This window comes from Pipistrellus hanaki (genome assembly GCF_964339955.1).
Source record: "Pipistrellus hanaki genome assembly, chromosome: 11".
NCBI lineage: Eukaryota > Metazoa > Chordata > Mammalia > Chiroptera > Vespertilionidae > Pipistrellus > Pipistrellus hanaki.
The window spans coordinates 25,408,245-25,434,350 of record NC_140513.1 but is presented as its reverse complement, the minus strand read 5'-3'; the positions used below and the strand labels follow the sequence as shown (position 1 = coordinate 25,434,350).

The 26,106-nt window shown below is 60.1% G+C and overlaps 1 protein-coding gene across 4 annotated transcripts in view; it reads right to left on the bottom strand.

Annotated features, from left to right (window-relative positions):
* Nucleotides 1–768: 768 nt before the first annotated feature.
* Nucleotides 769–26,106, bottom strand: part of PAX5 (paired box 5) — a 144,622-nt gene continuing 119,284 nt past the window's right edge. For all 4 annotated transcript variants that reach the window (XM_084898762.1, XM_084898765.1, XM_084898763.1 and 1 more), the window contains 2 exons: nt 4,422–4,508; nt 769–3,053 (listed from right to left, as the gene is read on the bottom strand). In XM_084898762.1, the coding sequence (XP_084754888.1) occupies nt 2,977–3,053; nt 4,422–4,508 (164 nt within the window). In that variant the 3' untranslated portion in view covers nt 769–2,976. The remainder of the gene's footprint in view (nt 3,054–4,421; nt 4,509–26,106) is intronic.

Sequence of the window (26,106 nt, the reverse complement as noted above, 5' to 3'; positions counted from 1 at the left end):
TACGGAAGGGCCAACCCCGACGAAGGCGCCTTGGGACAGCGATGCTGGGTTTGATAGGTCATCATATTTTTCTAGGGTGGAGTCAGACTAAGGTAAAAAACACACACACAAATGTTCATAAAACCCACCGTGTCCTTTTCAGAAAGCCAGAGCCGGACCGCGGAGCTGAAGGCCCCCAGAGGAGCCCGAGGCCTCTTGCCACCCAGCTCTGGTGGGAGCTCTGGCCGTGGGTTTTCCCTTCAGAATTCTCCGGCATCAGCGAGGTGTCCTGGGAGCCCTCCCCTCCCAGCTCCCGGGCAGCTCCCGGGCAGCTCCGCAGAGCCGTGGGGGCGCAGCGGGGAGGGCCGCTCTGAGTGTGAGAACAGGTGTGCTTCGGGTGCTCTTGTGCTTCTGCCTGGCAGCCCCATCATCAAGTGGCTGCCTCCTAAGTACAAATGCATCTGAGGACCTCGGAGCCTCAGGGGAGAGAGGAAAGGCGTGGAGGGAGCGCACCGTAGGGCTGAGGGAGAACAGGGTGGGGAGAGGGGTGCCTGTGGGGCCAGGTGGGCTTTGGGAGGAAGGATGGTTGTGCCTTAGGCAGCCATTTCTGGGAAGGCTGACCTCCTACCAACAGCCTGAGACCAGGATCGAAGGGTGCAGGAGGCCTGTGCAGCAGACTCCTGGCCCCACCACTTCCCAACACACCCTCTTCTCCCTTGCCTGGCAGGTGGAGGAGGGACTGTTTCAGCCAGCAGATGGCAGGGGAGCGGGTGTGCCTGCAGGGAGCTCATGGGAAGTTCTAACAGCACTGGGACTTCCATGTGGGGCAGTGGGCTGAGAACCATCTATTGCCCTCACCGCACCACCAACTTCCCTCCCCAGGTTTGGGAGGGTCACCATGTGCCAGGGGTCCGGGGCCGAGTCCCAGCCTCCCCCTGCCAGGCACTGCCTGGCGACTGCACTTTGCTGAGCCTCAGTTTCCTGTCTGTCCCACCACCTGGCAGGGGTATTGGGGGCAAAGATGCCTAGTCGTGGCCAAAGGAGGTCTGCTCTCTCTCCCTGCATGTTCAGGGCTTCCCCCAGCTGGGCTTCCGTTTCCCTGAGGGGAGCTGGACTAGGTCTCCCTCAAGGCTGATTCCCACCCCTCTGGGTGTTCTTATTTCCCACGTGGTCTGAATATTAGCCGGGCTCAGGCGCCCCCCTCTGCATGCTCTCTCCGCAGCGGAGGGCCTGACCCCACTTCCTGGGAGAGAAGAAGGAAGGAGAGGGCTGTCAGATGACCCTGCAGTACCAAGGCAACTGAGGCTCAGAGAGGGGAAGGGTCTTGTCTGAGGTCCCACAGCAAGGCAGAGGTACGGCCAGGGCCCGGAACCTCAGGTGCGGGCTCTCTCTTTCCCGGCTCTCTGCCAACCTGGTGACATGCAGACACGGGGGACACGGTCACATGGAATGGCAAAGCCCACTGTCCTCGCTATAATTCAGCCCAGAGTTGGACAGAGCTTCCACCTGGCTGATCTGAGTCGGCAAGAGAGGCTAGGCAAGGAATCGAGGCCGAAGGCAAAGACACGGTGGTTCCCGGCAACCCCACCTCAAAACCATTCCCAGTTCACCAGCAGCTCCTCCCTGCCTGTCCTGTCCCTCTCAGGAGGCCTCCCGCTGTCCCCCAAACCCTCCCAGCTGGCTTTTGCTGGCGACTCCAGCCCAAAGTGAATTCTACAAGTCCCTCTCCGAGCTCCCGTAGCCCTTGGCCATGGCCCTGACCATGACGGCCCCTCCTATCAACAGGGAGGAACCTACTATAGGAAGTCGGGCATCTGCCCCACCTGGCACCTCCATTCCCAGCGGCATGCTGGGCTCCACCAGGACCAGAGGGCGGCTCGGGACATGCTGGAGATGCTGCAGGTGCGTGTGGTCTTCCGTGCAGGCAGAGTCCTTTTTGTTACCCACTGTCTGCATGGCAGAACAGAATCCACTCACGGGCTCCTGGAGGGCGAGGGCAGTGTCTGTGGTGGGTGTCCATAGAGCTCGGAGCCTGGGAATGCCTCAGAAGACACATCCTCATTCCGGTCAGCAGTTCCTGGGGCTGGCGGGTCAGGAGGGCCCCAGGCCCCGCCGTGGACCATGATCTCCTGGGTCCCATCCGGCCGTCATGTCCCAAGTCCACAATGCAATCAGCACCCGGGACACTGTACTTTAGAGCGGTAATCGGCGGTTCTTGGAGTCCTTTGATATACGGAAAAGAGGTGTTGGCACTGCATTGGGCCCAGGGGGATGGGGGCAGGAAGCCAGGGTGTCTCCCCAAATTTGTGTTTCTCTTGGGGGAGAGTCTCAGCATGGGAGGCGTGGAGCGTAACCAGTTTAGTGAGACTCCTAGTCCAGTCGCTAAAGAAGTAGCCAGGACCAGGAGGCCGGGGCCTGAGTCAGGCATCCTCAGTACCATGGACAGCTCCTCACTGAGGGAGGGCAGGTGGGGGGGTGTGAGGGGGTATGGGGCAGAGAGGATTCTCTGCACTCAGGTCTGTGATGCACTGGGAGTGCTGAATGCATAACGGCTGGCAGTCTGCTCAGTCGGGCCTTTGGGCCCACAAGACAAGCAAGAAGGTATTTACACAGGTGCTGCTGAGATGCCCAAAGCAAGCTCTCCTCCCCGGGCCTGGGGCCTGATGACCGGGGCAGGTGGTCAGACAGACAGGGGCTGGCAGGCTGGGCTGGGGCTGCAGCTCCCTGCGGGACAGTCTGGTGATGTGGGGAGACCCCGTCACCGCTGGGAGGAGCTCAGCGATGGACTCTCAGAAACGGGCAGGTGTCCAGAAGCCCGGCAGCCGGGCCATGGAACCCCAGAGTCCCTGACAGGAAACGGGGGGCAGAGTTTCGGGTGAGGGGGCAGGGCGCTGGGGGATGCTCCGTGGGGCCCCTCCGGCGGTCTCTGGAGGCGCGGGGAGCCATCGCCCTCAGTGATATGCGTCGTAAGTGCTGGCGTCCGCCTGGCTCCGAGGGTCAGTGGCGGTCGTAGGCAGTGGCGGCCGCAGGTGGGGCTGCTCCTCGGGCCGCGGCGCTGTAATAGTAGGGGGAGCCTGGGGGGGAGAGAAGACGGCACGGGGGTTGGAGGGCGCCGTGGTGCCTGCAGCCCCTTCCCAGCCCCTTACCTCAGGCCAATGGCCAGAGGGCGGGAGGGGCTCGGAGCTCTGAGCAAAGAGCTCTGGGAACACCGTTGTTCGGGCAGGGCCGGGCTTCCTGGAGGAAGCGGGTCAGGCTGGGGGGCGAGGAGCCTTGGGCATGGGGAGACTGGGTGTGTGAGTCCATGGAGCAGAGCAGGGAACAGCCTGCCTCCTGTGACCTGCAGACAGCTTTCTGAATAAAGCTGCTGGTGGGATTACCCTCATGTCACACCCGAGGCCCTACGTGCTTGGTGACCTGGCCGTGGTGCCCCAGGTTATGGACATGGGCAGCACAGAGACCGTTTCTCATGTTTCTAACTGCCCAGCATTGTTTCAACGTTTCCTGTTTGTCCCGGAGCATGAGGCCCGCCTCTCTGGGTTGGAAGCCAGAATTCGTCCTCCCAGCCTCCCTGGCTGCTAGCTCACAGGCGTATCATACGCCTGTCAGATAGGCTGTCTTGCCTGTGACCTCAACTGGGCAGGAGCAACCTGGGGAAATGGGCTGAGAGACCCCAAGCTGGAAGTGGGCGGTAGAGGCACCGGGCTCCGGGCAGTTGGCAGGACAGAGCTCCCAAGCACGCTGGCTGCAGCAGCAGCGTAGAGCGGGCAGCTTGGGGTGCCCACGGGCAGCAGCAGGAGTGTTGGCGCTAGAGCAGCCGCGGTGGCGTGGCTGGGCGTTGTTCCTGGCTGTGCCTACCATGCCCGTGCCATGGGTCCTCCCAGAGGTTCCAGGAGCCCCCCCAAACCCCTTAGTACCATGGTGGGCAAACTGCGGCTCGCGAGCCACATGCGGCTCTTTGGCCCCTTGAGTGTGGCTCTTCCACAAAATACCACGGCCTGGGCGAGTCTATTTTGAAGAAGTGGCGTTAGAAAAAGTTTAAGTTTAAAAAATGTCGCTCTCCAAAGAAATGTCGATCGTTGTACTGTTGCTATTTGGCTCTGTTGACTAAGGAGTTTGCCAGCCACTGCCTTAGTAGATTTGTTTTCTGCTTAAACCAGCCAAAGTGGATTCTGTTGTTTGCCACTGACAGCCTGGCACACCATCACCTGGCTTTCAAAAAAAAAAAAAACAGGCCAGAGCTGTTCTCATCACCTGCGTGGTCTGAGCGTTTAGAATTCCCAAGGCTCCTTCCTGTGGAGAGAGGGGGCCTCTCTTCCTGTTCGAAGTGACTGGGCCGGGGAGAGGACCACAGCGCACATGGTTATGAATATGCGTCAGGGTGACCTGAGCGTGGGACCGCCTTCCGCCCTCTGCCTGCGGCCGTGACCCCCGCCGGTACTCACCGAGCAGCCCCGGGTTGGGGAACCTCCAGGAGTCGTTGTAGGAGGGGTACTGAGGGTGGCTGTAGGGGCTCCCGGAAAACTCGCTCCCTGCGGGAGACGGGAGGGAGGGAGACAGGAACCAGGTGTCAAAGCAGGTTCGGAACATGCCGATGGCATTTGCCTCTTACGTCAATCGCAGGTTCTCTCGTCACCAACAGAGTCAAGGCCAGTGCACACCCTTACTAAGTGGACAGCTGTCGCTGGCATTATCTGGATCCCCCCCTTTTCTGCCAGTGTAAGGAATGCCAGCCTCTCACATGTGTGCCGTGAAGCTAGCCTGTGCCGCTGCTCCCTGAGGTGACCGGCCCATGGTGCAGGTGAGGAGACTGAGGCCTAGACTCTCTCACAGAATGGCCTCAGCACACCCACCACATCCGAAGCCCGGTTCTCAGCCGCTCCAGGACGCCAGCGTGGACTGAGTTCCACGTCCCACGTGTGGCCTGCGTGGCTCTGCACGGAGAAGGCAAAGGGGACCTCAACTCTGGTCTGGCCTTCCGTGCTGAGAACCCAGAGGCGGCTGCACCCCGGCCTCCGCCAACGGGGAAGGTGATATGTGAAGTGGAGCCTTCGGCCAGGAGAAGGCAGAGGGCACTTCGCTGCGAGGAGAGAGACGCCGAAGTCCAGGGAGCACGGAAGAGGCAGCAGGTGGGCCCCTGGGCACGGGGTAGGGGACAGCTGCCTGCTGCTCTGGGCACGCTCAGGCAGGCGGACACCATGGGGAGGGTGAGGAGGACGGGGGGACTCGAGGATGCTCCCTCTCGCCCCGCGGCCCACGGAGCAGGCATCTTGTGTCTGCATTTCCCGGGCTCTGCATCCAGCCCCAGGAGAGCCTCTTCGCCGCCAGGCGTCATGAGGAGGGGGGCTCAGAATTCCTCCCCTTACAACCTGCCGCCTGTCTGCTCCCTGAGGCCCGCTGGGGGCTCCCCGGGGGCAGGGTTTGGGCCTGACGTGTAGCAGAGTCCCCCGGTGCCCGGCCCACGTTGTGTGGGAAGCTGGTGGCCGAGAGGCTTCTTACGCCCCTGGTGACAGAGCACGTGGGCCCTTCCCTGGCAGTGGTGACAGGAGTTACACGGCCCCAGGGACCACCCTCGGCCCAAACAAGCTCCCACAGATGCTTCTCTAAGGACGCCAAAGGGCCAAAGGGCAGGAGTCCTCAGAAGGACCAGCCGGATGTCAGCACGGGAGCCCTGCTCTGCCCCCGCCCGCCGAGGCCCAAATGCAGGGCCCGTGGGACTTGGCCAGGAGTGGCCAGAACAATGAGGCAGGCCTGAGGGGCCAGTGCCCCCACCTGAGCCCAGCCGGCTTCCTCTCCACCTCCCACTTCCACAGGCAACCGCAGGCGTGTGCGCACGTGCACACACACATACATACACGCACAACACACACACACACACACACACACACACACACACACACGCACACACACACGCACCACGTGCACTCCTCCCCAGACCTCTCTGGGGGCCACTCCCAGCCTGACAGGCTGAGCCTTCCAATTCTCTGTTTTTTATGCCTCAGTGGTCAGGGTGTCAGGCTGCGGCGTGCTGAGGGAGAGCCTGGTGACAGTGCGGGCTGCAGCCGCCCGGCCTCGGCACATCCATCAGCGCCGCGGCCCCTCCCCCCCCCTGGGGGGCCGGGCGGGGAGCAGAGAGACCGAGCCGCCCGGAGAAGGGGGACAACTGCCCTCTCCTCCAGGCTCCGGCGCCCTGAAGCTGCCCCATCAGAGGCACTTCCTGACAGTGCTCACTGGGCCCCGCCCCGGCCACACGCACAGGCCCGCCCTCCGTCTTCACCTGGCACATCACGCCCGCCTGCCGGGCCAGCTCGGGGCCACCTCTGCCAGGAGCTGGTGGCCTAGAGGTGCAGCTGACCCAACACCAAGATCACACCGTGAGCACCTTCTCTGATGACTGCCCAGCTCAGAGGACACCCGGGCCCTCACCTCCTCCTCCCACCGCCCAGACCTTAGTAGAACCTGCTCCCCCAGAAGGCATTGCACAGCTGGGAGGGGGGGGGGTGCTTTCCCCACATGGAAATCGAGGGGAGGGGCCAGGGGCCGCGTTGGGGGTCAGTGGGGCTGGGATGAAAGAATGGCCCCAAAGCAGCACAGACCAGGGATGCCGAGGCGTCAGGCACCAGGAGCCGGGGAGCAGCCAGTGCTCCCGTTCCCCCGGAAACGTCCTGGAAGGCCTGGCAGGACACGGGCTCTTCCCGGGCGGGAGTGAGGGTTTGAGACAAGCTCGTCTTGTGCAGGTGCCAGGAGATGCCAGCCAACGCTGTTGTACCTTTGCCCTGAGTAAAGGGGTGGTGGGTGGGAGGGGCACTGAGTGAGGGTAAACGAATAGGGGGTCAGAGAGCACAGAGTGAGGGTAAAGGGGTCGGGGTCGGAGGGCACTGAGTGAGGATAAAGGGGTCGGAGGGCACTGAGTGAGTGTAAAGGGGTCGGGGGTCAGAGGACGCTGAGTGAGGGTAAAGGGGTGGGGGTGGGAGGGGCAATGCATGAGTAAAAGCAGGAGGTGGGGCTAGGCAGATGGTACAGGATGGGACCCCAGGACACTGGGGACTGACTCCCTGTCTCCAGCTGCCTCCACAGGACCAAGGCCAGAGGGTTGGCCCCCTCTCAGGCTCATGGCCAGAATCACACCCACAGGTGTGCTCTATCCCCACTCCTGCCCACAGCTGCCTCCCCCGCAGGAGACGACAGAAAATGGCTGCAAATGGAGATGAGCTAGCTGTCCAAGCCGTGCCCGGCCGGTGTGGCTCAGTTGCTTGAGCATCGACCCTGCACCGAAAGGTCACTGTTTCAATTCCCAGTCCAGGCACATGCCCACATACCCAGGTTTTGTGTGTGTGTGTGTGTGTGTGTGTGTGTGTGCCGGATGCAATGATTGATGTTCCTCCCTCTCTCTCTCTCTCTCTCTCTCTCTCTCCCCAAAATCAATAAAAACATATAAAAAGGCCAGCGAGGTAACCAGAAAGGACTGGTTAGAATGGAGGCGGATAGGGGGCCACAAAGGATGCACTGACGTGGCAGTCCCGGAGGATGCGGAGTCAGAGGTTCTCCCCGTCTCCCCTTCACTAACCGCTCAGAGACGGTGAGAAAGCCGAAGGTTCCTGAAACTCTCAGAAGTGACAGGTAAACGGCGCAGCGTAGCTCTTAATTAACCCGACACAACACCTGCCAGATGACGGGGATTTGCAGAGCACGCCGGGGGCCAGCCCCGTCTGCAGACCGGGGCTCCCACCTCCGCCGGAGACCCTGCCCGGCTGTGATTAACAGGCGGAAAGTCTTTCAAAGTGACTTCCCAGCCAGGCCCCCTTTCCGAGGGGTGGACCTGGGCTTTGAGAGAAACTGTTTGCAGAGGAGGAGGAGGAGGAAGAGGAGGAGGACGAAAAGATTAGAAAGGGACCATGAGCTCTCTCCAGCTCCTCCCTGGGGTTTTGTAGAACTGCCCCGTGCTTTCCAAATATGAATATTGTATATATATCATATATAATAGCATATGTGAATGTATAGTATAATAATTTGCATCACACGTGCATATATCTATATACTCATGTATACAGGGCAGGGCAAAAGTAGGTTCACAGTTGTTCAGATGGGAAATAGCACAAGAATTAATAAATAATAATACAAGAATCAACTGTTCCACATACAACGGTAAACCTACTTTTGCCCCGCCCTGTATATGGATATGCGTACACACCACACACACACACACACACACACCACACACCCTGGACTCTGAGGCTCTGCCAGAGCTCTCTGAGTGACCTTGGTCAAGTCCCTTCCCCCCGCGCCTCGGGGTTCCCGCCTGTGAACGCGGTGCGTGTGGGAGAGATTTCAATAACTGACCTCAGAGCGCTCTCAGCGCTCAGACTCCCCCTGCTCTGTCTGCACCGCCCCCAGCCCTGGCCCGGCCCCTGGAGGCCCCGGCTCCCCACCCCCTCTCTCCGGAGCGAGGCCTGCGGGCTCCCGGCGGCGAGAGGAGAGCCGGAGCGGACCCGGTAAAGGTCAGGCCTGTCAGCGCGGGCCGCCCGCACACGGAGCATCGATCGGCTCCCGGGAAAAACCTCTTCTCCCACCCGCGCGGGCCGGCCTCGGAGGCCTTCAGAAAAACAGCCAAGAGAAAAACCGAGCGAGAGGGCCAGAGGGCTGGGAGAATGCAGAAGGGCCTCGTGTCTGTCTCCCCGGGAGAGACTCAGGCCTGGCAGTCGGAGGGCGGCGCAGCGAGCCGCGGCTGGAGGCCAGGCTGAGGCCAGCGCTGCACGGAGCAGCCCTGGGGCGGCTGCCTGCCGGCTCTGGGCCTCCGTGTGGTCCTCTGACGAGAGGAGGCTGTGGTGCCTTCAGCCCCCTTCCTGCTGCTGCACACAAAGACCCGAACGCAAGGCCCGTCAGGGAACTCAAGGGAAACCACCTCACCGTCACCGCACAGCTCCCTGCGACACGCCTGCTTGAGGACAGGCCTGTTAATACTGCCTGAAGCCCGTGGTGGCATTCAAGGCCTTGCAGGGTCTGGTCCCTGGGATTCCCCAGCCATGCTGCCCAGGGCCCCCATCGCCCCCTCTCCAGGCCATTCCTCTCATGCCCTGTGGGCCCATCTCCACCTGCACACGCTGGATCCTTCCTCTGAGATGCCGCCTTCCTCCCCTGCCTCGGGTCTAATCCCCTGGCTGGTCAGGACCCAGCTCCGATACCGCCTCCTCTAGGAAGCCCTTCTGGATTGATTGCTCCAGCTGAGAAAGAGCACTCTCTCTCTCTCTCTCTCACTGCCCCCGAGCCCAAGTCCCCCTCCACCCCTGCCCAGACTCAGGTGGTTGTGACTGGCTCCCTTCCCTTTCCCCTTCCCCTTTTGGTGAGTCTGTGGGAAGAACCAGGACCCATCACGTGTGCTTGACAAGTGCCAGCAGACCCTGACCCCCACCCCCCAACCCAGTGTCCTGCCACAGCACAAATGCCACTGAGTGAGCGCTGCCTGTGCTGACAGGTGCTCCCTGAGCCAGCCCCTCTCGTTGTCAGACGGAAACAGGTGTGAGAAAGTAGTCCGAACCCTGGTCCTGGATCTCTGAAAGAAGCACGAGACAGAGAGACAGAGGAAGGCGGCAAAACACATGGGAAAGAGAAATGGACTGCGCTCCCTGCAGAGCCCAGGGTGCGGCCCCCCCGGGTGGAGAGAGACCCTGAATGGGTGCTCGCCCCAGGGACCAGGGCCCCCACGGCTCTCTGGCCTCCTGTAATGTAACGACCGCAGCAAGGTCAGCGCACTCCAAAGGAGCAAGGAGGCTGTTCTGTTTTTTAAAGCAAACACCGCCGATAACTCGAGCTCAAAGAGAGTAGGTCCAGGCGGCATCCCATGGGCTGCAGCCGGGCTGAAACCCTGGGGGCCTTCTCCTCAGTACCCGCTTGGCCCCGGGAAGATGCTCCGTCCAGAAACCCAAAGACTTTCTCCAAGTGACCAGAGTGTGGCCGGACGCCGCCAGCCTGCGGTCTAAGCTGCCGGGAGGCAGGTCCCGAGATTTCCGTTAAAGTAACACTGAACTTTATTCCAGGGAACATCCAACTCCCACCTCTGTGATGGATGTTAACAAATCACCTCCCTTATGCAGAGCTCAGTACTAGCACCCCCGCCCCAGCCTCAGGAAACTCCCTGCATCTACGGGGATTCTTAGACCCGGAGCGAGGCATCTGGTAGCAGCAAAGGGCAAGGCAGGTGCGTGAACAGACCCGAAGTTGTCCTTTGCCCTGGCGGGGGTATCCAGGAAGGCTTCCTGTAGGAAGGGGCTGTGACCTGGGCCTCAAAGGGCATTGAAGCTGTATCCTTTAGCGGGTGACTGCAGTCCGTCCCCACGCACCTGTCACCGGTCCCGGCTGCATTCTGAGGCGTCAAAGGGCACTGTCCCCGTCCCCACGGAGAGGAGCCTGGGGGCGAGGCCAGTCTCCGGCCCCTCAAGAACAGGAGGCCGTTCTGTAGGACACAGTGTGCCCGAGAGCAGAATGAGCCACCGAGGCCCGGCTCTCCTCGTCCAACTCCCCGACGCGGAGTTGGGGACACTGGCCGATAACCCCCTGGACAGCCTCCGAGCCGCACATGGTTTTTATAAGCACTTGTGAAAAGGCTGATATCCCGCACAGGCACTGAGGGCGGCCGTGGCCGCCACTCTGTGCTGATCACTGAGGTGGTAGGAGAGGGTAGGCCAGTCCCTGTCAAAGCCCCTCGACCATTTAGCTGAGTGACCGTGAGACCTCGCTTCACTCCTGAGCCTGAGTCACTGTTTGCAGGGTGGCGGGCCAGCACGCACAGGGCTGAGCCATCCCACGACATTCCAGAGTCTCTTGTGAATCGTAAAGTGTGAGTGAATCGTAAAAGTGTGAATCGTAAAGTGTGAATCATAAAGTGTTGGATGCTTCACTCAGACCTTGGCACGCAGTACGTGCTCTGCGTGACTGTTGAAAAAAAAAAAATGGATGCACTGGGGCTTGTTGTTGTTTCTTTCTTTAAAGTCCTCGCCTGAAGACACGCTTATTTGTTTTAGAGAGAAGAGAAGGGGGGGGGGGAGAGAAAGAGAGAGGGGAGAGAGAGAGAAACATCAATCAGTTGCCCCCTTCCCCCTCCCCCCCACCCCCCGACCCAAGTGGGGATCGAACCTGCATCCTTTCAGTGCACAGATTGACACCCCGACCAACTGAGCCCAGACAGGGCTGGGGCTTGTTTGTTAATGAAAATTATCCCCCCCCCCTTTTTTTTTCCAACAAGTTCTCCAACTTCTTGATTGCAGGGAATGTCTTAAACTGCCTGCCCCTGTAACGGTGATCGCAAGCCTGTCCCTCCGGGCGGGGTGGGAAGTAGACGGGATCGGGTTCCCATCTTTCTGCCGCTGGGAATTCCCTTTCCCCTTCCCTCCCGCCCGAGCGACCCCTGGCTGGCTCACGTGAGACCGGCCCAGCACCCCTTTACCATGTTCCATGAGGCCTTTGTGGGCAAACGGACGATTCCCACCCGGCTGCCCATAAAGCTGAAACAAGCCCCCAGCTCCCATTCCCAGCTCCCGCCCAAAACACGGCCCAGCCCCCTCCAGCGCCGAGGCCCTCCAAACCTCCCGCCGGCTCCCTGAGCCTCGGGGCCTCCTCTCAGCCTCAGGTTACTTTTCTGTGGCCTAGACCTTGGCCTGTCCCTCCGAGCAGCCAGGGGTCCCTTCTCTGAAGAAATCACCTCCCCCCGGCTGGGCCCGGCGGCTCGGCCAGGAGTCCGGAGCGTCCCTCCGCTGACTAATGAAAGGGAGGTGGTGGTGTCGCACCTTGCTGGGAAGTCACGGAGCTAGCCTGTGCCGCCTGCCATCAAATTTTAATGCCGCTGCTGACATGTTTATGGAACGCCTCACCCAGCGTGTGTGAGAGGACCGGACAAGATTTACCTCCACAATTACCACCTGGGTGCACGGGCTCTGCTGTGCGCCGGGAGCTCAGCCCCGAGCCCCGGTGCAGCCAGAGGAACGCACTCCATCCCACACACCCCTCCGTGGGCCCCCCCCTCCCCCCTCTGCCACATACCGGGCCGGGGAGCGGAGATGAATCAGACACGGTTCCTGCCCGCCGAGAGCCCGCAGTCTGCGGGAGGGGACGGCACACACATACATTACCGATCCCCGGCGGCGGGGGGCCAGGCCGGATCCAGGTAGGAGAGTCAGCCCGGGCAGAGGAGGGCTGGGGACCTTGTTTCTCCGTCAAAGCCAGAGGGTCAAGAACGAGGCCACAGAGGCTGCTCTGCTGGGCCATCTGGCAGCGCCAGCGCTGCTGCCCGCTCCCCGGCCTGGAAGGGCTCCGAGGGCTCACCCCCCCCTGCTGCTGGCCTCAGGGTCTCAGCGGCCCCCTCTCCTTCAGGACCTGCACCCCCGTCAGTCCTTGGGGTGCCCTCTCCGGAGGCTGCCTTGGAGGAGATGCAGCCTCCCGGCTCCTCACCCTCCGTCACCAGGTCAACAGCCCCTTCCTCTTTCCGTGGTGCTGCTCTCCCACAGCGGGGCCTCCCGGAGTGGCCCAGGCCGGCGGCTCTCAGCCCTTGCTGCCCATGAGGATCCTCTTAAAACCCCCCAGAGGACCAGGCCACACCTCTGGGAGTCAAAACGTGTGAGGGCTGTCTGGTGCTTAACTCAGTCCTTGGCACACAGCACAAGATCTGTGTGAGACTGCTGGAAACGCACTGGAGCTCATTGCTTTCCCAAATCCTCACCTGAGGACATGCATATTGATCTTAGAGAAAGGGAAAAGGAGAGAGAAAGAGAGAGAGAGAGAGAAAGAGAGAGGGGGGAGAGAGAGAGAGAGAGAGAGAGAGAGAGAGAGAGAGAGAGAGAGAGAGAGAGAGAAACATCTGTCAGTTGCCTCCCATACACACCCGGACGAGGGATGGAACCTGCAGCCATTTAGTGCACGACTGAAGCCCAGCTCACTGAGCCGCACAGGCAGGGCTGGGGCTTGTTTTGCAATGAAGATTATTTCATTAAAAAAACGAGTAAAATCAGCACCTCTGTCTGGGGGCAGGGGGCAGGATTTGCCCAAACTTCTGAGCTGCTCCCCCGGGCAGCCGCCAGCATTACTCCGCGAGCTTGAGAAGGCGCCTGTTCTGTGGAGGGAGCTGAGCCAGAACCCCCCAATCTCCCAAGCCTGGTCCTCACAGCTGCCAAGGCCGAACCCGGAGGCAGGGGCCCCGATGAAGTCCCACCTGCACCACAAAGTTATGGGGACAAGGCCCTTCCCCAGGCCAGGCCTCAGTTTCCCCCTGATGATGGCTATGCTGATGGAGATCTCTCCTCTCCTAAACCGAACGCCCACCTGTGTTTTCTGGGACCGGCCCCGTGATCTGGCTGAGAGGTGGCTTTGTAGGGGGGGACCTGGGAGGAGAGAGGGTGTGATATTTTGGGGGGCCAAGAAAGGAAGAGTGGAGAAGCCTCCTACAGGAGCAAATGCAGGGCCAGGTGGGGGTGAGTCCACAGGGGTGTGTGTCCGTCTCCAGGCCAGGCACACCGCAGTCACTATTTCACCCACCCGTTCATCTCCCAGGATATTCACTGAGGGCCAGGCACTGTTACAGACACAAACCAGACAAGGTTCCTGCCCTCGTGGGGCTTGTATGTTAATGGTACAGATGACAGACGAGACGCATACATAAAAATAAAGCAGACAGTGTGTGGTAAGGAGAAAACATAGAGCAGGAAAACGTTAGGTAGAGGGGTTAGGGGTGGCTTCACTGAAAAGGTGACGTTTGAACACAGAGATGGAGGAAGTGAGAGTGAGTATGTGAATATCTGTCAGAAGGGCACTCTAAACAGAGGGGGCAGCACGTGCCAAGGCCCTGAGGCAGGAGTGGGTGGTGTGCTGGGGGAACGAGGGGGTGGATAAGGCGGTCTGTTGGATGGAGAGGAGGGAGAGGTAGAAGATGAGGCCAAGGAGAGGAGAATAAAGGCGGAGATCACGTATTGGCCTCTCCTCTGAGTGAGCAAAGAGGGACATGACCTGGCTCAGGTTTTAACAGGCTCCCCTGGCTGCTAGGCTGAGAATGTGCTAAAAGGGACAGGAGTGGCAGTCGGGAGACCAGTAAGGAAGCTGCTGCAAACATTTATTGAAAGACTGACCTACCCACAGAGCGAGCACCTCTGGCCATGGAGCCTAATGCCTCGAGGCTGGGAAGGGTCAGCTGTGTGGCCTTGCAAGCAGGTGGTCCGCTGGTCAAAGCCAAGGACTCTCACGGAGGGAGGCCAGCTGGGGCTGTTGGGTGGAGGGGAAAGTGCCTTGGGGTCTAGTCCTGGCTCCGCATGACCTCGGGACAGGCCCTTCTTCCCCTGAGCCTGTCACAGAAGTGATCACCAAGGTGCCTCCGGGATGTGGTGAGGATTCTGACAGCATGGATGCACCTACTGTGTGTAAACTGAGGAGGGGGTGGCAGCAGGAAGTGGTCCTGCCTGGTTCTGCCACACACCAGGAATGCCGGAGGGAGAGGCAACCCATCTCTCCACTAGGGGGAGCCAGGGCGATTCTTCCTGGAGCGGAAATGCAGTTTGCAGGCCCCAGCCAGCCGGGCCTCGTCCAGGGAATGTCAGGAGTCCCCTGCACGGCCCCCTGGGGTGGGAATGGACGTGTCCCTGAGCTGTCCTCAGAGTGTCTGCCTGGATGCGGTGTTGGCAGGCCCTGCCCGACGGCAGCTGTGGAGAGGGTGGTACATGGAGACCTAAAGTTCCACCAGGCAAGTGCCAGGGTCCCAAACAAACCAACCAAAGAGCAGGTGAGAAGGAAAAGCCACACGGAAATGAAAGTCACCCCTGGCTCAAGGCGTTTGGTCTGAAGCAGGCAAGCTGGGTGGCTTTTAGTTCATTCCTGCACATCTGTGTGTGAGTGTGTGTGTGTCTTTGTGTGTGTATATCTCTGTGTGTGTGTGTCTGTGTCTATGTGTGTGTATCTGTGCTTGTATGTATCTGTGCTTGTGTGTATCTGTGCCTATCTATGTGTGTCTGTGTGTGTGAATGTGTGTGTGTGTCTTTGTGTGTGTATATCTCTGTGTGTGTGTGTCTGTGTCTATGTGTGTGTATCTGTGCTTGTGTGTATCTGTGCCTATCTATGTGTGTCTGTGTGTGTGAATGTATGTGTGTGTGTGTCTTTGTGTGTGTATATCTCTGTGTGTGTGTCTGTGTCTATGTGTGTATCTGTGCTTGTGTGTGTCTGTGTCTATCTATATGTGTCTGTGTGTCTGTGTGTGTGAATGTGTGTGTGTCAGTGTCTATGTATGTTTGTCTGTGTATGTCTCTGTGTGTATGTTTGTCTGAATGTGTGTGTATGTGTGTGTGTCTGTGTATGTCTCTGTGTGTGTTGTGTGTGTCTGTGTCTATCTATGTGTGTGTGTGTGGGGGGGGTGTTTATTTTCCCTCCTGGTCCACACGTTATTCTGTGTGGCTTCTCCAGCCGTCACGGAGCATCTGCCCGGTGCCCGGCTCTGTGCTGGGGCAGGTGGTACATGGAGGCTCAGACTCAGGAGCCCCCTCTGCTCCCCAGGCAGCCAGGAGCCAGCGGGTCTCTCATCTCTCCCCTTATCTGAAAGCCAAAGAGACCCAGAAAGGCTCCCTTAACACAGGCAGAGGGGGCAGGGCAGCCGCACAGGGCGGGCAGGCTGTTCACCGCAGAAGGACCACCAGCCGTGGGCGTGCCGGGCTGAGATCCAGCCTGGCCCCCACTCCCCAGCCCTGAGTCCGGTGTGGCTGCGTCCCCCCCTGGGGGGAGGAGCCAGGTCCCGAGGGAGAGCCCGGGAAACCTCAGGGAAGCCCCGTGGCTTTGCCTTTCTCCCATGTCCTCTTCCCTTCGCTGGCACACGTCCGGGGGACGTAAGGATGGCTACAGAGCATCCCCTCAGGCAGGCACACCTGGCCCCCGGGGCTCCCATTCCTGGGCACGGACAGAGGCACAGCCTGCCTGTCAGGCGGCATCGCTGTGCCCGTCCCGGGCAGGGAGGAAGCGGGGACTGGCTGGCTCTCGGGCGCCTGCATCTTTGGTGTTGGAAGGGCTCTGGGGCGAGCAAGTCTGACTCTGTTACCCTGTGTGAGCCTCCGGCTCTGTGAAACGGGGTAACACCCTCTCTCACTCGGTGGGGTTCCTGCGAAGAGCAAGCAGCTTGGGAAACGAAAGGCGTTGGCACAGGGCCTGCCTTACGGAAGTTCCCACTAAGGTGACCAGACGTCCGGCTTTTGGCGGGACAGTCCCGATTTTTAATAATTTGTCCCGCATACTGTGGCATTTTAAAAAAGTCCCGATTTTTGGAAAGACCAAAAATCTTTCCAAAAATCGGGACTTTTTAAAAAATATATATTTTATTGATTTTGTACAGAGAGGAAGGGAGAGAGATAGAGAGCTAGAAACGTCAATGAGAGAGAAACATCGACCAGCTGCCTCTTGCACACCCCCTACCGAGGATGTGCCTGCAACCAACGTACATGCCCTTGACCAGAATCGAACCTGGGACCTTTCAATCCGCAGACTGACGCTCTACCGCTGAGCCAAACCGGTTTCAGCAAAAATCGGGACTTTTTTAAAACGCCGAGGGATGCGGGACAAACTGTTAAAAATTGGGACTGTCCCACAAAAGCGGGCTATCTGGTCACCTCACACCAGACGTCAGTTCCGGCCTCCTCCTCCCTCCCCTTCTGGCCACCCTGGAGGAAGGCCCCGAGGATGCCTCCGCCATAAACACTCAGAGCCTGAGGTCCACAGGGGGCGAGGTGCCTTCCCCAGAGGCTAGCAAACCTGGAGGAAGACCGACCCAAACCGAGGGGCTGAGTCCCGGTCCCAGGGGCCCTGCCTGCAGCACACAGCCCCGCCTCCCCAGGTCTCCCTCACAGCGGGAGGGCTCCTGGAGGACTTGGCAGCGATGGTCCAGGTCCTCGGGGAGGAGAGCAGGGGGTATGTTAGAGTCAACCCTGGAATACAAAGCAGGGGAGCAAGGCAGGCTTTGACCTTGCTCCTTATGGACGTGCAAGTGGGAGAAGGTACCCCAGAGTCCCCACAGGGACACTCAGCACCCACCGCCCACAGGACCCCTGTGCCCCAGCCAGGCCCTGAGGTGGAGGCCAGCCCTCCACCCTCTCTGCCCCATTGCCTCGGTCCGGCCTGGGCTGGTGGACCTGGGCCCCGGCCAGCCTCCCGCACCAGCCCGCGCGCCCGCCTGCCTCCTCAGCCTGGCCGGCGTGGTGGCAGGCCCTGCCGGCTCCCCGGGGAGGCCACCGCGGGCCTGATGGCGCTGACGAGGGAGGGAGGCCGCCAAGCTGTCAGTCTGGAGGTGCCCCTCGGAGCCCCTCCTGGCTGGAGCGAGGAGGGTGGGCCGGTGCCGGCGCTGGGCTGTCAGGGCCTTCACGGAGACAAGGCCAGGGAGGCGCTGCCTGACAGCTCGCCCACCGAATTAGGACCATTTGCATGCTAATTTCCAGCGCTCCGACGGGCTGGCATGCCGGCTGGGTGTGCGGGGTGTGCAGAGAGAGGCGCGGTGGCCTCCCCACCCGCGACGGAACAATGCCTGACTGATCTAGCTGCGTTAACGAGCAAATTATGGTAATTTTGTTATTACAAATGCATAGAAATTTCCAAAGCAGGCAGCCATTCCGGGCAGCTCCCCGCTCCTCCCCGCTCCTAAATGCCGAGCCCCCTGTTTGTGCACGGGGCCCGGCGCCCACTCCGGGGATGGCGATTCGCGGGGGCCAGGCTTCCCTGGGAGCCTCCGGGGAGACCCAGGGCGAGCTGGATGCAGGCCAGAGCATCCCTTCCGGTCAGCAATCGGACTCCTGTCTCCTGCACCCCACAAACCTCACCCTCTGCTGCTCCCCCCGCCTCCCGCCGCCCCCCGGAGTCCTGGGCCTAGAAATCCCACAAGCCACCACATCCAAGCTGGTTTCTTTCCATTCTGAGCAGGTAACCTGGGCGATTCTCCCCATAGATACTCCTGGGTCTTGCGAAATTCAATTATTTCTGTGCTCAGCTCTCAGGAGGAGCTCAGCGACTGTCTGATGACTGACTGAATGAACGAGTGAAGGAAGAAGAGAGGGAGGAAGGGGAGATGTGAATAAGGGAGGGAGGGGCAGAGTCCTAAAGAGGGAGAGTGGGAAGAAAGAAAAGAAAGAGAGAGGAAGGGAGGGAGGGAGGAGGAAGGGAGGCCAGAACCCATCCCACAAATGAGGACAATTAAGAGGCACCACTCGGTCAGCCCTCTGGTGGTGACACTGATCCAAGACCTAACCGGAGGAGTTCGTTTGGCCCCAGGCAAAGCCCTATGGAGTCTGTCACTGTCCTCTGTCAGAAATCACAATGTCTCCCAGCTTTTCTGGTGGCCTTTTTGATTAAAAGTATGACTTTGGAAGTGTGCTCTGGAACACACCCGGACAGAAACTATTTCCAGGAATGTGAGCTGCCCTCTCCGAGCCTGGGGTGGGTGCTGGGAGCCTGTTCGCAGCCAGGCCCCTCGTGGTTGGGGCCAGCAGCTCCCCCGGGCCTCTCAGTGTGACCCAGCGGCGGGCCTCCTGTTCGATGACAGGGTTTCAGGTTGGGGCTGATGTTATTAAAAAGCCAGGAAGCGGCCTCAAAGCATTTTGGAAGTCGGTGGGGAATGAACCACCAATTGCAGAGAAGCACCACGCCAGGGAGGGTCTACGCCAGGGAGGGTCTGCTCCAGGTGATGAAGGAAGCTGAGCTCCCAGACAGGCGTGGGGAGCAGAGACCTGAGCGCCAGCCGAGGCTTCAGAACCTCCGCCAGGCCATGGCCGGATTTTCCTATTGGTCTGATGTTCCAACTGGGCCACACCTTCCAGAGGGGAACTGAACCCAGGGAGAGAAAACTCTCATCCCTTCCTGCCCAGCTGCCTGACCCTGGGGAGCAGCAGAGAGCGGAGGGCCTGGGCCTTGGCATGGCCTGCGGGTCCCGGGCAGAACCTCTGGGGGGCGCTGGGGTAGACCCTCCTGCACCCCAGGAGATGCTTTGCAGCTGGCGAGGTCCCAGAAGCACGAGAGAGAGAGAGAGAGAGAGAGAGAGAGAGAGAGAGAGAGAGAGAGAGAGAGAGAGAGAGAGAGAGAAAGAGAGAGAGAGAGAGAGAGCGCTGGGGTGGGGGCGGGGGTGGGGGCGTTGATATTTCCCACTAGCCCAGAGGGGACCACAGGGCAGGCTGCTACCACAGCAAGAGGCCCAGCCTGGCTCTTCCTCTGACACGCCGTGCGACCTTTTCCTCGACCTCATCCGTACGCTCCCAGGCTGAGTGCTAAACAGCGGTAGTGTCCAGCCTGGTCCACCCAGGACGGGAGGAGGAGTGGCTGTGGGGTCTCCTGTGAGGTGCGAGTTAGAACAGACCCCTCCGCACACCACACTGATGCACCCCGAGCTAGGTCTCCCGTGCTTCTCCTTCAGGCAGATTCCCCCAAAGCCAAGGGCAAGGCCCTCCGCTGGACCTCTGCTGGGTCCCTGCCTCAGCTACTGTCCCATTACCTGCTCTACATCCCCCCAGAAAACGTCAAAACGTCCTGTGCTGTGGGTGGCCCCTGTCTGGTCTCCAGCTTCCAATGCCCTTGCAGCCTTTTTATTTTATTATTATTATTTTTTTTTGTCTCTGGCTCCTTGTTGGGGAGTTCTCTTCCCAGGAGTTCCCCACCCAAAGTGTTCCCAGAAAGCCTGCCTGTTCACAAAGCCCTGAGGGAAAGGAAGTTGCAGGGACCGAGGGGATCGGCTGCGATCTGAGACTCCCCTGTGCAGACCCGGGGCCTCCCTGGCCTCCGCGCTGCCCGGGCGGCCGCTTCTCCTGTGCCACACCGAGGAAGCGATCTCTAGACGTTAGAACGGCGTTCCTGAGAGCCACGCTCCAAGTTGGCAAAGCCCTCCACGTGCCATCTGCGCCCGACCACTCGCTGGCTGTGTGACCTCCCCCAAATCGCTCCTCCTCAGCCTCCGCTCCCACCTCCGGGAAGTGGGACACATAGCCATGCCCTCCGAGCACTGCAGCGGGGACCCTCTGAGGTCCTACCCCGAAGAGGCAGGACCTCAGCATGGCCATCGCCGTCGAGCATCCTGCCCGGGCAGGGCCGTGCCCACAGCACCCGTGACCCGAGCCCGCTCTTTGGATGAGAGGACTGGATAGCACGGCTGTCATTTTCACATGTCCTTCCCTCCCTCTCGTATCCCTCCTGCTTCTTTGGACTCCACGCCTTCCCTCTTCCCTCCTCTCTTTCTTCCACCCCGGATCCGCGTCCCCCCGACCCGGGTCCTTTATCTGTGCCGCGGCACATAGACTCCTTATAAAGAAAATTCATTTGTTCAGGGTCACCGCGTGGTTTTTCATTAAAAACAAATTACCCGCATTCAGGGAGGACATCTGGGCTTCGCGGGGCCCGCTAATGACTATATTTCCAGCCTCCCGGCCCGGTTGGGCTCCCCGTGCCTGTCACCCCGCGTTCCCGGCCCCCGGAGGACAATGAGAATGACAGTCGAGTGAAAGGGAAAACATGAGGGATGAGGGCGAGAGGCGAGTCCCCCGGGAGGGGAAGGAGGGAAAAGTGAAAAAAATAAATAACTCAAACGGAGGGTAACAAGGGCCATTGTCTCGGCGTCTTCCAGAGGAGCCCGAGCAAATATTGGAGGAGCGAGAGGGGGCGTGGAAGCCGGCTGCAGCCTGTTTATTGCACAGCTGGACTCTGGGCCTGGGCTCTGCACTGGACGGGGAGGGTGGGGGCACCCTCGCATTCAAATAAAAGCCACCTACATGCACTGAGCACCTGCTGCTTGCTGCTGGGCAGGTGATCTGAGCCCTGGACCCTGCAGGGTGCTGTCTCCTCCCAGGGCGCTAACCAGGACTCAACCCCATAACCAGGGAGAAAGGCCACCCAGCAGGCTAGGAAGACCCTCTGGCAAGAAGTGGTACTCAGAAGGGAGCCCCTAAACCCTGGGGTTTTGGGGTCAGGCTGCTCCGCTGTGTTCTGTGTGGCCGGTGCTGAGGACAGCGCCCCTGCAGCTGCTCTGGAAGGCAGTGCACACCTGGGCTGCAGCCTGTGGCCAGACCTGAGGGCTTATCTCCTGGAAGCTGGCTTGGCTGTCAGGACTTAGGGCCCGATATCCAGCAAGGTCACCCGTTCTCCTCAGGACACCCACACTCCGCACCTGCACCCTTCTCCCTGCCCCGGGCCAGCCTGCCCCCGCTTCACTGCCCATGTCACAGCCCGGAAGTGAAGGGAACCGGAAACCACTTGCTGAATAGAGGTGACAGGGAGCCCTCCACTCTGCCAGGAGGTGACACCCGCAGGCAGAGATGTCACAGACTGAGAGGCCCTCGGATGCCAGGACCAGAAGGCCCCCTGCGGGGCATCTAATCCCATCTCCCAAGCTCCTGCCTCCTGTTTTAAGAGAGAGCAGGAGGTTCCAAGGCCATGTCCCCCGGCAACACTCCAGTGGAACCTTCACGCTTCCGGCATGCTTTCCATCTCCAAGTCGTTGCTTTTGCAACTGTTTTCTTCCCAACGCAGCAAACGTCTCATCCGAGTCCCTCCAGTCCCAGAGTCACATAGACCGTCCAGGCCCTCATGCTCCATCCTGGGAGGCACAGCAGCTTCACCTCTGACCCCATCCAGAACCGCAGCAGAGCCTGCGACCTGTCAAGGCTGCAGTTTGTACCACCTCAGGCCCCAGAGGTTTCCAGGGGTGAGGCTTCAGTGCTGGAGGAGGCCCAGCCTGCCCTTCCCACTGGTCCCTGTCACCACCCCAAGGCTTTGGTCACACCCTGATGCCCATGTAAGGTTGATTTTTTTTTATATGTTTCCCCAATTAGACTGTGAGCTCCCTGAGGGCAGGAGCTGTGTCTGTAACACCACTCCTAGCTCAGAACTAGCACCCGGTGTCTCTTAGGAAATATTTGAAGGATGAATGAATGAACAAATGAACAGCCACCTGCCCTTTCATCCTAGCCTGGCCTGGCATTCCTGGGGTCATTTCCATGTTCCTGATGTGGCAGAGTGACTGGAGGCCACTAGAGGGCAGCAAAGAGTCAGAAACGATCAACAGGTAGGCGACCTCTGTACCATCCCTGGTCCACCCGCCCAAGGAGGCTCAGAGTGCAAACGACAAGCCAGATCATACATTGGGGTTCTGGCTGAGCTCGGCCACAATCCAGGCTTTCACTTCCCAGCCTGGTGCTGAGGCCCCAGCCCCCAAGCCTGCTGCTCAAAGTGGGGAGGGGCTTAAGGTGGGCAAAAGAAATCCACATCTCCTCCTCTCCAGACCTCAGGGCCTGCCCTGCCTCACAGGGCAGGGCCTCAGTTACCGCAGGCAAGGCAGGCTCAGAGAGGTCTTGGAGCTTGTGCAAAGTCACGCAGCTAAGCGGTGGTGAAGCCACAGGCCTTCCACGGAACCCCCCACTTCTCCTGGGGCAACTCCACAGCTCTCCCTCTCTCTGGGCCAGACCCTTCCCTGCACCCCCTACCTGCTTTGCCATTGTCTGCAGAGGGACCTCACCCGGATGTCTGCTTGGCCTCCACAAGGTGACAAGTCCCAAACCTAATCGTGCTGGCCACCAGCCTCCTCCTCAATCAGGCCCCCTTCCGGCCAACCCCATTCACCAGGCCTGGGCTGGCGACCCTGCCCCCACCTGTGCGAGCCCACTCCAGCCATTGCCTCCCTTCAGATGGCCTAGGACACCTGTCACAGCCCAGCGTAAGGCCCCCCCTCCCCTTCTCCAAGAGACCTTTCTCAATCAGACCACCCCAGGTGCCTCTCGGCTTTCTCAGGCCTGCAGTTTGTACCACCTCAGGCCCCAGAGGTTTCCAGGGGTGAGGCATTCAACGTCTGCCCCGTTCCTGCCTGGAAACACTCTTGTTTGTGCCTGGGTTCTCTAACTGCCACTCCCACTGATCCATGGGGTATGAGCTCCACGGGGCAGCCCTCGATTCAATGCCAACTCGGCCCGGCCAGCTTTAGGCATGCCAGCTCAGTTTGTCTTCTCACCACTACACCCAGCTCAATCTCCGATATACACAGTCAGCAGCAGCATTATAAGGAACACCTACATGGCACTTAATGTGTGCCAGGCAACGTTCTAAGGCTTCTTACAGATTTTTACATCACTGCATGCTCACTCTTTTTTTTTTTTTTTTAATTGATTTTTTACAGAGAGGATGAGAGAGGGACAGAGAGAAACATCGATGAGAGAGAATCATTGATCAGCTGCCTCTTGCACACCCCCTACTGGAGGTGTGCCCGCAGCCAAGGTACATGACCTTGATGGGAATCGAACCTGGGACCTTTCAGTCCTCAGGCCGACGCTTTATCCACGGAGCCAAACCGGTTTCGGCTGCATGCTCACGCTGATTACCATCGCCCCATTTCATCAATGAGGAGGAAACTACTAGGGCGCAGAGAAGTGATATAACGTGCCCACGTCACACAGCCAGGGAGGAGCAGGCGGTGACTCAGAACCAGGCAGAGCCCATGCTCCCGGTCCCCTAGCCTCCGTTTCACCAGGCCGCGGCCCAGCACCCTCGCTGCTGCACCAGCATTGGGCTGAGCTCTGGCTGCAGCCCCGCCCAAAGCCCTCCTTCTTATTTCTACTGGGCCGGGCACTCTGCCAGGAGCGGGGGCATGGAGGTGAACAGGCAGACACAGCCTGTGACTGTGCAGCCCCGTGGCCTGCACAGACCCGAGGGGAAGGCACACACGGACGGAGTCACGCACCCATTGGGATTCCTTCCCTTGTGCTTAGGATCACGAGTGGGAAGAACGGGACACGGGAGGAGAGGCGGGGGGGGGGGGGGTCCCGGCCGAATAACAGCCCCCCACACAGCTGTCTGCGTCCTCACCCTGGGACCCGTGAGCGTGGGAGGGCAAAGGGGAATTAAGGTTACTAATGAGCGGACCTGGAGATAAGGAGATTATCCTGGGTTACCCAGGTGGGTCCAATAAAACCCCAAGGATCCTTAGGAGTGGAAGAGGGAGGCAGGAGAGAGAACCAGCGGCAACACAGGGCTGAGGATAAAGACTCAGCCCAATGACAATGAAGACGGGGCACGAAGCAAGCCACCTGGGCAGTGTCTACCCGCTGGAGGAGGAGCACAGCCCGGCCTGCACCAGGGCCTTCGCCCTGTGAGACCCTGACCTCCAGGACTGAAAGGCAGTCGATTTATCTCATTTTAAGTCGCTTGTTTGTGGCAACTCACTTCAGCAGCGACAGGAAAGGGATACATGTTGGGTCAAAGGGAAGACCCCTCTGAAGGAGGAGAAGCCCACAGGGAGGAGGGGGGCACGGCAGGCTGGGCCAATCACATGGGGACAGCGGGGCGGGGACGCGCCCTGGAAGCAGAGGGACTCACACCTGTCTCTCCTTCCTCCCGCCAGGGTGCTGCGGGCCTGTCTCTGCTCTCCTCGTGCTGCTGTTCCAGACCTCCTCACTGGCCCAAGCTCCTGCTCCACCCTCACCCTCACCTCCTACTGTCAAGAAAATAAAAGTTGTCAGTTTATTAAGCAATGTAATTGAAAGGCACCTAGAAATGATGTGCTCCAATCCATGGCAAGTAGAGTGCCAGGACTGGAGGGACCCACCATACTCCCGTCAAATAGCATCTTGTCAGTTACAGCCCTGGGGGGCCTCCCTCCCTTAGCAAACACCCACAAAAGGACCTACTCTGTGCTAAAGGTCCACGAAGGGTGCAGAAGACAAGGAAGGCAGAGGGCCTGGTCCTCAGAGAGGTCACCTCCCAGCAGCATAGCTAGCTGGACCGCAAGCACACTGGGCCATGTGGCACCACAGAGCCAGTGGAAGGCTCTGTCCCCAGAGGAGGCCATGCCGGAAGGCTTCCTGGGGGCGGTCAGAGGCACGGTCAGCCCTGAGGAGGGACACTGGGTCCTCACAGGCTGCAGCAGGAAGTGGTCTAAGCGGAGGGCACGGAAGCGAGAGGGACGCGGACCGGGAAGAGCCAGCTGTGCTGGGAACCAGGAGCGGTCGGGGCTGGGGACAGGTGGGAAAGGGGGCCGGAAAGGCAAGCTGAGGCCAGACCACAGAGATGCCCGAATGGCAGGCCAGGCACCCGCGCTGCTGGAAGGCGGCCATCTTTGCTGCGAGCCAACCCTGGGGCAGTTCCCACAACGACCGTGCGTACGAGCCCGCGTTGTCCCTGATGCCATCCAAGAGGCACGTTTGGAAATCATGTTAGAGACAGTCCCAAAGCCGTGACAGGGATTCGGACACCGAGGGACAGGAACCAAGCGCCGTGCCCACCACGTATGGACTGCCGGCCCTGACAGCGCTGGGTTTGTGAGAAGAGAAGACGAGAAAAGGAGAACAGAGACAGGGAGGGGAGAGACATGCACAAGAGGACGCTGTGTCCTCACCCTGCCTCCACTTTGGAAACCATCTCAGGGACCACGCCCCGGGCCAACCCTGGGCAGCCCCTGCCTGGCTGCTGCCACCCTACATGGGCGAGGAGCTGCCCTCAGCTCCCGCCGGGGCTCGGCCGGGCCCAGGGCCATGTGTACTTTGCGCCTGGTCATTAGGGCGGGAGTGATGATGGGGGCCGGGGGACAGGCTCTGTTTGGATCAGCTCGGTGAAGTCCGGCTGCTCCCTGAGCGAGGCCTCTTTGGGGCTGGCAGAGGGGAGGCTGCAGGGCAGCTGGTGGCCTCCGCTGCCAATATGCTGCCGCCTACCCTCTGGCGTCACTGAGAAGCTTGCCTTGATGAGCCAGAGCACGCACAGCAGCGCTGACTGGTGAAGACCCAGGCACTAGCTGTGCAGCCTTGGAAAAAACCCCCTAACTGCTCTGGGCCTCAGCTTCTCCTGCTGGAAAGCGGGGGGCTACACCCCAGGCCGGCCCACCTCGCGGGGTGGCAACACCCCAGGAAAGCACTTGGCCTTCATTCAAATGCTGCATCAATTCGAGGGGCCGCGGGGATGGCTAAGAGCCGTCTCCCCAGGCAGCCCCCACTGGCCCACGGCTGGGAAGAGTCGGGGTGGGGTGTGTCCCACCACCAGTCTGCCTCACGCCTGTGCACTCCCTGAGCTCTGCACGGGTCCGTTCTTGCAGCAGAAAAGGCAAAGGCTTTGCAGGTGTGACCTTGGCAGGCCTCCCCGGCATTGGCACGGCCCAGGGCGGGAGCACACGCGGAG